The following is a 12,930-nucleotide window of genomic DNA, read 5'->3' on the forward strand; positions in this document are numbered from 1 at the left end:
AGATAATTTCTCAAAGCAAGGAGATTAACGTTTTACTTAAAATTTAATATAAGTTGGAGATTGCAATGTCTTTATGTTGATTTTTAACTAGTTGTCTATTAAGGTTGAGCATAGGAATTGACCTGATTTTTTTTTTTTTTTTTTTAAAGATGGAAATTAAGACAGCTGGTTTGTTTGGGGCTGATATATCTTGGTTTGTTTGGTATAAGAGCCAATAGATTTTGATGTTTTAGGATAATCATTATGTTCTTTGTGGTACTATGGTTTTAAAACTTTAAGTTTGGAAATGCCTTTGGAAGTCATTCTTTTCAGAGTTTTACAAAGGTTCACCTAACACATGCTGATGGTGATGATGGTGATGACAAGGATGGTATAGCTGTGTAGTATCCGATAAAGGTCTTCCTGTGGTAAGGGTGCCCTGGAGGATAAGCACTAGAGAAAAGGGGAGGAGCTGCTTTGCCCTCTTCCAGTGCCCATTCTTTTGCCCAACACATAATAGTTGATTAGTCAGTAAAATGAAAAATAAACTGTCTCTAGAATTTTCCTTTCTGTGCTACATTTGAATTAAAAGTCTTATTTGTAGGTCAGTTTCTCTTTTTTGTATGTCATTTTTAAAAATTATTTATTTTTATTTTGTGTACATTGGTGTTTTGCTTGCATGTATATGTGAAGGTTGGATCCCCTGAGAGTTAGAGACAGTTTTGAACCGCCATGTGGGTTTTGGGAATTGAACCTGAGTCCTTTGGAAGAGTGGTCAACACTCTTAACTGCTGAGCCATCTCCCCAGCCTCCTATATGTCATTTCTTAATATATACTTAATATTTTATACAGTTTCAGTAGTTCTAAATACATGAACTTATTCTTTTCTGTAATTTGTTATTTAAATTTATCAATAAAGTCTAAAATTACATTAATATTTTAATACAGAGAAGGGTTATTTATTTTTGACTGGCATACTTACAGTTAGCTAAAGAGCAAGGCTTTTTATATTGTTGTGATGAATTTTTTTCCTGTTACAATTTTTTGTATTAGTTTTTTGTTGTGGTATTTTGTTAAATTTTTTAGAACTTAACCTTCTTTTACTATTTTGTTGTATGTGTATGAGTGTTTGCTTGCATGTATACCTGTGAACCATTCGTGTGTGTCTGGTGCCTGCGAGGCCTGAAGAGGGCATAGAATCTCTTGGTTCTACTGAGTTAGACAATTGTGAGCCACCATGTGGGTGCTCTTAGCTAGACCTGGGTCATCTCAAAAAGAAATCATTGCTCTTAACCACTGAGCCATCTCTCTGGCTCTTGTGTTTTATTTTTCTGATATAGGGTCTTGTTGTATAGCCTATGCTACCTATGAACTTAGGGCAGCCTTCTTGCCTACGTCTCCAGCCGCTAAGATGATAGGTACAGGCCTAACACCCAGCTTGACTGTTGTGTGGTTGATACTGTTTAAACTCAAATGTGAATGATCCAGTGGTTTCTGTGTAATTTGTTCTGGCTCATTAGTTTATTACCGTAGGTTTTTTTTCTCTTATATTCAAAGTTTTATTGCCTTTTTGTCCACATCTATTCACTCTAACCATGAAGAATTATATAAACCTGAAGATGTTTGCAAAAATCTATGCAATGTTAAATTAAAATTTTAGGTTCTGTTTTGGTATTTTGTTGTTTGTTTGTTTGAGGCAAGGTCTACTCGATGTACCACGCTGGCCTAGAGTGAGCTTTGTAGCCAGGCTGGACTTGGGCTCCTCCTGCCTCAGCCTCCTGAATGCTGGGATTATATGCCCAACCAGTTGTCTTTTATTATGTTCTAACTATTGAGAAAAAACTTTCGAAAATATATATGTTTTTTTCATTTGTTGGTATAACTAGAATTCCCATTCATCAAATAAGCTTTTTTTTTTTTGGTCATTTGCTGAACAATTATATATTTTATCATGGGAACTAATGGATTGTAGTACAGTATAGTCAGTACTCTAACAACCTTCTAAAGGAGGTTAAAAATAATATATTAGTTGTCATATTGAAAGTAAATTATGTAAACTGTAGGAAATTTAAGAAAATAGAAATTTCTGGGTTTGGTCCCCAGCTCCGGGGGTGGGGGGGAAGAAAATAGAGACCCACAAACACAATTCTAATTCGTAACTCTCCCTCTTTTAGTGTTCAGTGAGCTCCTCCTACATCTTAAGATCCTAACATTACTTCTAGAAGAAACCAGTAAGCATTTGTTCATACTTACTGTGTTGTGCCAATTAGTTATCATTGAACAATGAATTATTACAGAGCTGAGTGGCTAAAAATCACAACTGTTGTACTATTTATAGCCTCACATTAAAAAGTGGAGTAGGAAACACCTTGTCTTAGTACAGCTGAAGAGACCCAGGTGGGTTAGAGAGGCCAAGATGCCCTCACTTAGATATTTCCAGGTCACAGTGCTTCCAGAAGAGACATAGTACCATTTCTACCAATTTCTGCTTTTCAGAACAAGATATCTGTCAGCCAAAGTATAAGGGAGGATGATACATCTCTCTCTTGATAGGAGGAGCAGCCGGTGTCTACAGGCACAGGAGCAGTTACTGAGAGAGAACCTGTTTGTGCATGATCTATCACAGTTCCACTTCAGCTGGGCAGTTCATGTCTCCAGCACATGGTATATACTGGCCTTTCAGATGCCTAGAGTTCTGTTACATTCACTGTTTTATTGCTGTGATGAAACACCATGACCAAAGCAACTTAGTAGAAGGAAGATCAATCCAGGACCAGGAAGCAGAGAGAACACTGGGAATGGCCAAAGTTTTTTGAACTCTCAAAGCCTGCTCCTTGTGACACAATTCTTTTAACAAGGCCTTAACTCCTAATCCTTTGCAAACAATTCCTGGGGACTAAGTATTCAAGCTTCTAGGGACCATTCTCATTCTAACATCTGTAATGATTTCAGATACATTGTCCATATTCTGCATCAGGTTTAAATATGAATGCAGTCTTGGGTGTGAGTCTCTTGATTGAGAGATCTGTGAACAAAGCCCCTCCCCACTTAGTTTTAAAGAATGGATGGATTAGTGATATTGTGACTTGCACAGGCCTGATGTCCTGATTTTGGGTTTTGTATCTTAAGAAAATTGAGCCCTGAGAGTTGTCCTTTGACCTCAATATGTAGGTTATGGGGCACGACACATGAAACAAATGCATAAAGCATAAACCATTTGAATTAATTCAAAGTCTAATGATGTATGTATGAAAATGCCATATGACTTCTTGTGTGGTAAGCTGAAAAGTGAATAAAAGACTCTTGAGGATGTGACCACAGTAGAACTCCCATGGGAGAGTAAAGAGAGCCAGGAAGCTTTGCGGGAGGGGAGGGTCTGATCCACAATAGTCTCGTCCTGTTCTAGGTTTCTGGTAGGAGTTTCATACTTTAGCTGACTCATTGATTTGTTTGCTTTTAATTGTTTAGCTGGGGCATTTGGATTGTTTTAGTGTCAGTTTATCTTTTCTTAAGAAATAGGCTTTCGGGATTGGAGAGATGGCTCAATGGTTAAGAACATTGACTGCTATTCCAGAGGTCCTGAGTTCAAATCCCAGCACCCACATGGTGGCTCACAACCACCTGTAATGGGATCTGATGCCCTCTTCTGGTGTGTCTCATACCTACAGTGTACTCATAAATAAAATAAATAATTCTTTGGGGTTGGGGATTTAGCTCAGTGGTAGAGCGCTTGCCTAGCAAGCACAAGGCCCTGGGTTTGGTCCCCAGCTCCGAAAAAAAGAAAAAAGAAAAAAAAAAAAAGAAATAGGCTTTCATACTTTTAATCCAGAGGCAGGTAGGTAGATTTCTCTGAGTTTGAGGCCAGCCTAATCTACAGAGAACTCCAGGACAGCTAGGGTTACACAGAGAAACCTTGTCTTGAAAAAACAAACAAACAAACAAACAAGGAATGAATGAGTGAATGAATGAATGAATAAATAAATAAATAAATAAATAAATAAATAATAGGCAGGCTTTCAGGCCTTGCACAAGTCTGTCATCCTAGCCTTTGTGAGGTTTGAGGCAAAAGGATAAGTGTTTGAGGTCCTGCTACCCACAGGGGTCTACTTTGTATCTGAGTTTCCATTTGGTTCAGTGTGTTAAAGGCCTAGAAATCTTATCCACTGTTTCTTTGAGTTCGGACTTGTAGCTATACCGCTTAGGTTGTGCTCCCAGCTACCTGCCCAGGAGCTCTTTGGATTTGTGAATGAAACACACACACACACACACACACACACACACACACACACACACACACACACACACACGTTAATTTTAAAATGCCTTGGCTATCTCAAATGCTGGACAGTTCTAATCCTCCCTGCGGCTAGCACATGTTTCCCTCTTGTAATCCTGGTTTAACACCCTCTAATTCTATATTTTTTCTTTGTTGCCCTGGCTCCTCCCTAGTCTTTGCTCCCAAGATGCTTCTGGACAGCCCCTTTGGTGGGGTAGGTTGGCATTTCTTCTCACCTACATTTCAGATGGTTTTCCTTCTGCAGATCCAAATCTGATCTGTCGCCCTACAAATCATGGCCATTCCTTCCCTTCTCTCTCCCTATTCCTAGCCTGCACAAATTCAAAGGTCCCATCTCCGTTTACTTGCCCAGATGTTGGCTGTTGGCTCTTTATTCATTGATCAAGAACCAACCGGGGACTAGGACCTTTAGTGTTGGACCATCATATTCCTGATTTTGGGGGCCAAATTAATTCAAAGTATTAGAACCAGTCCTCAACACAGAGTGATAAAATTCTTTTAAGTACTTTATAGTTTTCTGTCTATCAAATAAGAGCTGTATTATATAATAATGCCATCTGAGATTCTTTTTGAGAGTGGCTTTTCTCTGCTTTGGACCTCTAGTTATGGCTGACAGGGTAGGTTTAAGAAGCTCTTCAGCCTGGGCACTTGTGTAGGCATGTGTTCCTAGGCATGCACTTCATGTGGTGGCCATGAGCCCCTACTTTATTTACTGTCAGTTCTTTGGATTTAGTCTTTGTCCCAGTGCTGGCTCTTTGCTCTCCCCTCCCCATTTTCTTTTATCTCTCCCCTTTGATCCCTTCCTGACACTGTCCTTTCTCCCCCCGCATCCCATCTCCCCTGTTTTTCTTTGTTTCTGTATATATGTGATATGTGTGCTTTTGAGTGTATATGCACATAAAGAGGCCAGAATAGGATATTGTGTGTCTTCCTCTTTGCATGTTGTTATTGGCGTAAGACAGACTCTCTCCCTGAATCTGTAACTCACTATTGTGTCTGGGATGTGGGGGTGGTGGGGGGAGAAGGCAGTCAGTTAGATCTTGGAATCTTATATTTCTGATCCAGCAATTCCTTATTATAAATTCCTTATATTTTAACAGTTCACCAAACTTATGATTTTTCCCTTACACCTTCTGGTATTATTTAAAAAAATAAAAGAATAAATAAAAGAATAACAATACTTAGGATATTTTGGTGGGAAATCTGCCCGTCCACAGGTTTACTCATTTAGTTTTAGACTCATCTAAGTTGCTGTCTGTGACGGTCTCAGAGTCTTACGCCAGCGTGGGGCCACTGTGTAGCTTCTTACAGCAGCTCTTACACTGCTTCTTCCTTTTTAGTCTCACTTCCTTCAGCTTCCCTTTACTCTGTGCCAGAGGTCTGTGTGAGGTGTTTAGGTATCTTACACTGTATCCAGATAAGAGTGTTTCCCTCTGCCATGTGCGTCTGCTTTGGCCCAGTAAATCATGCTAACATGCTTAAAATTTGAGTTTTCTTACAATTAGGAGTTTGGTTGAGAGCCGAGCAGATGACCTGTCTGTTTCATTTCAGCTGAAGCAGCTTAGTGTGGACACAGTTTGACTTGCATTATGTTCAAAGCAATTCACAAGTTTAAACTCAAGGGTGTAGAAAAGTGCCTTCACCTGTAAAGCAGAAGGATTTGAACCTTTGGAGTTGGGAATAATTTTGAGTGGTCATATTTCAGATGATAAAGTTGAGTAGCTCTTCGGATGCTAGGTAAATAATTCTGTTTTTCTTACATGGTAGTTCTTTAGTATGTTCTCTGTCTGGAGCAACTAAAATTTATATCATATCTCCTCTGCCCAGGATAAAACCTGGCCCAAATAATTTCAGTTACTAGTTATTGAAAATGGATAGATACTAATTGATTTAATACTTTTAAATTAAAATGGAATCAAATGCTCTTTTTAAAGTGATTTTTTTTAAAGGTTTATTTATTGTATATGAGTACACTGTAGCTGTCTTCAGACACACCAGAAGAGGGCATCGGATCCCATTACAGATGGTTGTGAGCCACCATGTGGTTGCTGGGATTTGAACTCAGGACCTCAGGAAGAGCAGACGGTGCTCTTAACCACTGAGCCTTCTCTCCAGCCCCTAAAATGATTTTTATATCATGAAGTATATGCATTTTTTCCCCTTAACTCCATATGTTTACCAAAGAGTTACTGGTATCTTAATTGTGGATATCTAACACATGCCTGTGACCATAAATAGCAGTTGCAAGGCTGAGGAGGGAGGACCATGAGTTCTGAGCCTGATACTTGCCAGGTTTTTTTTTTTTTTTGTTTTGTTTTGTTTTGTTTTGTTTTGTTTTGAGACAGGGTTATACTTTTGTAGCAAAGAATGACTTGGAACGCAGCATGACCCTCTTCCTTAGACTCTTTCTGGGAGTGTAGATATGAACCACCACACCAGACTTACTTTTTAAAACAGTTTCTTTAACATTTAACTTCACTCCCTCCCCCAGTTATTATTACAAATAGTTGTTATATGATTTTTTAAAAAAAGTGACTAATGTATTCATTGTAATTTTATTTTTATTTCAGTTTTTGTTATTTATAATTCTGTTACTTTAATTTAAAAAGATGATAATTCATTAAGTGAATGTGTTTGTGTTGTACAGATGTTTGCATGTGGTATGAAAGCTGGAGGTTGATGTCTTTCTTGATTGCTTTGCATTTTAATTTTTGAGACAAGATCTCTCACTGAACTCAAAATTCAGTTCTTGCCTAGACTGGCTGGCAGTGAGCTCCTGGAGTCTTCCTGTGTATGTCTCCCCAGAACAAAGGGTTGAAGATGTCTAGCGTTTTACCTAGGTGCTTGGTGTAAGTCTCAGGGCTTTGTGCTTCTATCAGGTACTTTACTGACCAAGCCATCTCCTTATCTCTCACTGGAGCCCTTAAAACACTGGCTGTCTGTGCTGCAGCCTAATGGAGAATGCTTGCCAAGTACATACAACTTCCTGGGGTCCACCCCTCTACTGACTGAAAAAAAAATACCATAAAAAGGAAAAAATAAAGTGATTCAGCTCTGATACTTAAAAATGATAATACATGATTTGAAATTACCAATAGAACCATGAAGGATAAAAGGAATAGTGAAAGTCTCTCAGGTCTCATTTAACCTGTGTATACCAGGGGGATTTTGAAGGGTACACTGATTTGTGCATAGAGTTCTTTAGTTTTCAGAGCTAGCCTTTCTCTGTGTAGCAGACTGTCCTGGACCTCACTCTGTAAACCAGGCTGGCCTTGAACTCCATTTACCTGCCTCTGCCTCTGGAGTCCTGGGATTAAGACTAGTGCCTCTGCTGCCTGGTTAGACATTTTTAATATGATTATAAACCTATACATTTTATTTTGTTTCATTTATGTAAGTGGTTTTGAAGAAAATCAAATTAAGTTAGGATATATAAAAATTGTAGTTTAAAAAATGAACTTCAGATTATTATTAAATCATAATTTTTTTTTCAGTTTACTCTGCTCATTTTTCCCATGTTTATTTCTTTTTTCTTTAGGTTTTTACAGCTTAAAGTGTAAAGTTTTTAATTTAAAAAATGCGCAAAAGTAAGAAAACTAACATTGTAAGTGTTTAATTGAAAACGCAGTATTTTGGGGCTGGCAGATTGGCTCACAGTTACTTACTAGCACTTGTTGCTCTTATGAGGGATCTGGGTGGATTCAGCTCTCAGGACGCACATGGCCTTAAGCGGCTGTCTGTGACTCCAGTGTTCAGAGATCTAACACTCTTCTGGCTTCGTCTGGCACTGCATGCTCATGGTGCACAAGCATTTATGCAAGCAAAACACCCATCATGCACATAAACTAAGGCTAAATCCTTAAAACGGAAACAAAACTATTCATAGCTGGGCATAGGCTGTTGTGTGTATGGAATCCTAGCATAAGAGGATCCTAACAGGAGACTGTTCCTGTACTTTATAAAAGCATTCTTTTAAAGTCTGTGCTAGTTTGGTTATTGCCGTTGTTGTGGACATAGAACGTGGTTCTAACTCCTTAATCTTCTGCTTTCACTGGCTCTTTCCAATCTTAAAAGTTCATCATGGTTATGATTTGACAACTTTTTGGGGATACTTCTAAAAAAAGATCTTTATTTTTGCACGGTCTATTTATATAATGAAGGTTTACTATGCTTATGCCTGTGGGTTATCTTTGTGAGCTCCCCCAGTGAGGATACTACATCCAGATGTCTTACTATGAAGATAACTGTTACTCAAAACTAAGTAGCTCTCACTTTTAATCTCTTGCACTAGACATTTGCTACAATCAGTATTGACATACCATATCAACTTAAGACCACAGTCAAGTTTAATTGTGCCTTCTGTGTTTTTGTCAATGCCTTTGTGTATATGTCATTATAACAACACATTGAAAAATTTCACTGCCTTAACTCTGGACCTGCCTAGCCGTTCCTTTCTGTAAATGTATTTTTTGGAGTGGGGGGAATCTTAGCCTCTTTTGCACCCAAGTAACAACAGGGTGTTTTTACACTCACTCTAGTCAGTTTTATTTCCAAAATAAAGACACAGAGACGTGGTATTTTTATTAACAAGGTGTTGGCACTAAGGAGGGCAGGTTCTGAGTGATTCTAACTCAATGAGGCCGATACTATCCAACCTTCTTCTGAATCTTGCTCTGGTCCATATGTGTCCTTATGCTTGCTTTCTTATCTTGATTTCATAGTGAATCCTCCTCATCCTTCTCCATGGTCTCTCCATACCTTTTCCCTCTCCTGGTCTCTTAGGTACCTCTTGTCTGCTATCAGAAGTTCTGCCCTATTTTTTCTGCCCTGCTGATTTGCTGGTCTGCTCTTTATTAGCCAATGAGAGATGATAGAAAACAATTTTTACATAACTTTGAGACCAGAGACGCTTAACCTGCATCCAGTTGTCTGGACATAGAAATCAGTATCTGAATACACAGTGCACAAAACCACTTCCCAACATCTTTTTCCTTCCCTTACTCCTAGAACCACTTGTCTTTCTCTGTTTTCGTTTTTGGGGGTGGTGGGGAGGGTGGTGGTTGTGGTGGTGGTGGTGGTGGTGGCAATGAGCTTATTTTTCCCTGTTAGTACTAGGGCATTAAGGACAGTTTGCCTTATTTTGAATTTTAGAATAATACTCAGCTTTTCTAGATTAGGTTTTTTTATGTAGAAATATGTAACTTTTAAATTCTTTGCTAGTAAGACCATGTATTAAGTCTAACGTTATTAACATTTTTTGTACAATATCAATTGTCAAATATATTGTTTGGTAAATAAGATTTTATTTGAAACTAGCCACACCCTGTCAATAATATATTGTCTTTGCCTACTGTCTTTCTGTAATTAATGCTGAATATTTTTGTTCTGGATATTGTATTGTCCAGAAAACCTAAATGATTTGTGGTTTCTTTAAAAAGATGTTCACTGACCCCATGGTTTAGATGAGTTACAGTTTTTGGCTCTTAAAATTCTTACATTCAGTTTTAATAATTTTTTTGTGATTGGTGCAAGGCAAAAGTTGTAAATCTTTCAGGTGGGCCCCTTCTTTAGTTGTATGATTAAATGAGGTTTTTTTAAAAAATTCTGTTTCATCCGATTTCTTTGGTTAATGTTTTCCATGAGATTTAGAACATTTGTAGCAGCTATTCTTTTTTCTTCCCTCTGTTTGGGACCTAAGATTGTTTGAATGCTTCATATTGTCTTAAATTCTCCAATATTCTTTCCACTTCTTACGTAGTTTCTGTCGTTCAGGTGTTTTACATTTATCATTTTCTTTTCCTACCCAACAAGGGCTCCCGTGCAGCCTGAGCCAGTCTTGCTTTTCCACCCTGCCTCTTCAGGGCGGGTGCACCACCATGTCTGGCCTGTTGACTCCATTTTAATTGCAAACATTGGTTCTTGTTAAAATGCTAATTTTGTTTTTAATCCATTTAGGAAATTTTTCATTTGGTCACTGTGGTCCACTTTTTAGAAAAGCAGTTTGCACTACTTTATGTTCTCTCTTGGTTTACTCAGGACATACTCCACACACACGCACGCACACGCACATGTAAGAGTGCCAGAGTTTGCTGTTTCTTTACATAGATTATACATAGTTTTTAATAACCAATTTCTGATTTTATTCATTTTCTCCCTACATGCTTTATTATTTAGCATTTTGTATGTGTTTCAGCTACAGAATATGTTTTCCCCACTATGTTCTTGATTAGACTGTTCAGCTTTTAAGAAAATAATAATTTTATGTTTTTACTTGGCTTTCAAGGACTTCACTAGGGATCATAGTTTAGTATTTAGCAAATGATTGCTTATAGGTTATACCTGTCTTAGTTAGGGTTTTATTGCTGTGAAGAGATACTATGACCAAAGCAACTCTAACAAAGGAAAATATCTAGTTGGGGTTGGCTCATAGTTTCAGAGGTTTAGTCCATTCAGTCATGGTGGGAAGCATGGTGGCCTGCAGGGAGATTTAGTGCTGTGATGAGCCAAGAGTTCTACATTTTGATCTGAAGGCAGCAGAAGGTGATTGGCTATGTTTCACACTGGGCATAGCTTGAGCATTTAAGACCTCAAGCCCCCCCCCCCCCCCCCAATCTTATACTTCCTCTAACAAGGCCACACCTCCTATGAGAGCCACTTTCTATGGCCAAGCATTCAAATACATGATTCTTTGGGGACCATACCTATTAACCATGGAACCTGAATATCTTGAGCCCAGATGCTTTCACCATCTACTAGTGGGTGGTGTGTGCTGGGAGCATAGTCAAACCAGCTCCGTCCTGTGACTTTATGTTTGGTTGTCCTATGTCTTACGTGAACACTCTACAGCAGAGCCACCTTCCCTCCCACAGGTCCTGCCTGTGACTAACTCCAGCTTCAAATGTCCAGTTCCTGAATACTCAGAGGCCCAGAATTAAGTGATCTTGTGATCTTTTGGGTCAGCCAGTGTATTGTGGAGAATGAGTTTCTTTCCTTAGTTCAGGAGAATTTATTAAGTTATGACCCTTCCATTTCTAGGGTTTCTCTTACTAATTTGTAGCTAATCTTTAGGATTTTGGTGTGCTCCATTGACAACAGCTAAGGAACTTGTGGGATTCTCTGTTTTGCACTTTGCAGTCTGCAGCTTTTCTGCTGTAATCAGTGTTTTCTGCCTGCGGAGCTGGGCAAAGATGGAGATAGCTTACTGGTTTTAAAGGGAAGCCGTTACCTGTCAGGGATAGCCACATTATTCTCCTCCTCTTTAGTTGACTTAAGTGTATAAACTTCATTTAAAAGCTTTATCCAGATTTATAGTTGTTTTCTGTGGGCAGATTTTATACTTTACTAGAAAATGCAACCTTAGAACCCGAATTTTAAAATCTAAAGATATTTATTTTTCAGAGTCAAATAGTCTTTTTTTCTAGTTCATGCTTCATGGAGAGAGAGAACAAGTAAATTTAAAAAAAAAAAAAAATCAAGGCAGGCTAAGGTGATGCGCCATATTTCATTCCCCTGGTTTCTGTGAAGAACTGGACTTTTCTCTTGTAGAGGTGGATGTATAAGCTCATTGAGGTTATTGGAAGGCTGGCGGGTCTGCTGTTCTGCAGAGCAAGTCATCTGCTGTTGACTCGTTACTGTGTTTAATGTGAGAATGCTCATCAAGTAGGTTTGTAGGTGTGGTGGATCCTTTCACAGATGAGGCATTCATCCTAAGGACATAGGGACAGGATGGTCCTTAAACCTCTTTGCTCCCTTATCATTTTCTCCTTTGCTCCTTAAAATTTGCACATCAGCTGATTCTTTACCAAGTCATAATTATTTGTGTTCTCTTTGATGATCTTTATGTATTTATTTTTCGAGGTAGTTTTTGAGGTTAGAATAATTCATGTAGTTCCCAATTTTTTATGAGAAGCTGAAATTCTTTTAATTCTGTTTAAAGAAGAAGCCCCTGTTTGCTCTGTGTAGTTACTTAGCAAACTAGTAAGAATCAAAGAATGGGATGTCCCATGGCAGCTTCCTCTGCCAGCTTCCTTTTTTTTTTTTTTTTTCCTTACTCCATAGATGCAGCCTCTACCCAAGAAGCCCCTGCATTGCAGAGGGACTGGAGATCTGTATGATCTTTATTTCGCAGGTGACAAGGGTAAGGGGGCTGTTACGGGGGAGGTGTTTGGGTTCCCTGATTTAGTGGTATGCAGCTTACTCAACATTTATTTCGAGATTACTGGAACTTAGTATTAAAAGTAAAACAATCCCTTTTATAAATTCTGTTTGTCCTGTGTCAGTTGTCAGGTTATTTACATTAAAAGGCAGTTATTATAATACTGAATTTATAAAGCCCTATTCAAAATAAATTAGACAGACATAATTCATGATTCTAAAACTTTAACTCTAGGATTATTGATATACAAAAAATATATATGTTATTAAAATTCCATGGGTTGGGGATTTAGCTCAGTGGTAGAGCGCTTGCCTAGCAAGCGCAAGGCCCTGGGTTCGGTCCCCAGCTCCTTAAAAAAAAAAAAAAATTCCATTATAATGAACAATTTTAAATAGTTTATATAATGAAGCAAATCGTAGTTATTTGAATCACAGTTATCTATCTGCTTTTCCTAAATTTGTCAGCTTTTGGAATCAGAGGGAACTGGATATACCATGA

The 12,930-nt window shown here is 38.3% G+C and overlaps 1 protein-coding gene across 15 annotated transcripts in view; it reads left to right on the forward strand.

The window, feature by feature from the left end:
- Positions 1–12,930, forward strand: part of Memo1 (mediator of cell motility 1) — an 89,751-nt gene that overhangs the window by 57,004 nt on the left and 19,817 nt on the right. For 6 of the 15 annotated variants that reach the window (XR_015621720.1, XR_015621718.1, XR_015621721.1 and 3 more), the window contains one exon: positions 12,336–12,414. The exons of the other annotated variants lie outside the window; for them this stretch is intronic. Coding sequence is in view for 1 of the 6 variants with exons in the window: in XM_087552505.1 (XP_087408631.1) it covers positions 12,336–12,414 (79 nt within the window). In the remaining 5 variants the exon portion in view is untranslated. The remainder of the gene's footprint in view (positions 1–12,335; positions 12,415–12,930) is intronic. 15 annotated transcript variants of the gene reach the window in all.

The sequence above is a fragment of the Rattus norvegicus genome, chromosome 6 (assembly GCF_021556685.1).
Source record: "Rattus norvegicus strain SHRSP/BbbUtx chromosome 6, alternate assembly SHRSP_T2T, whole genome shotgun sequence".
In the NCBI taxonomy this organism is placed as follows: Eukaryota; Metazoa; Chordata; class Mammalia; order Rodentia; family Muridae; genus Rattus; species Rattus norvegicus.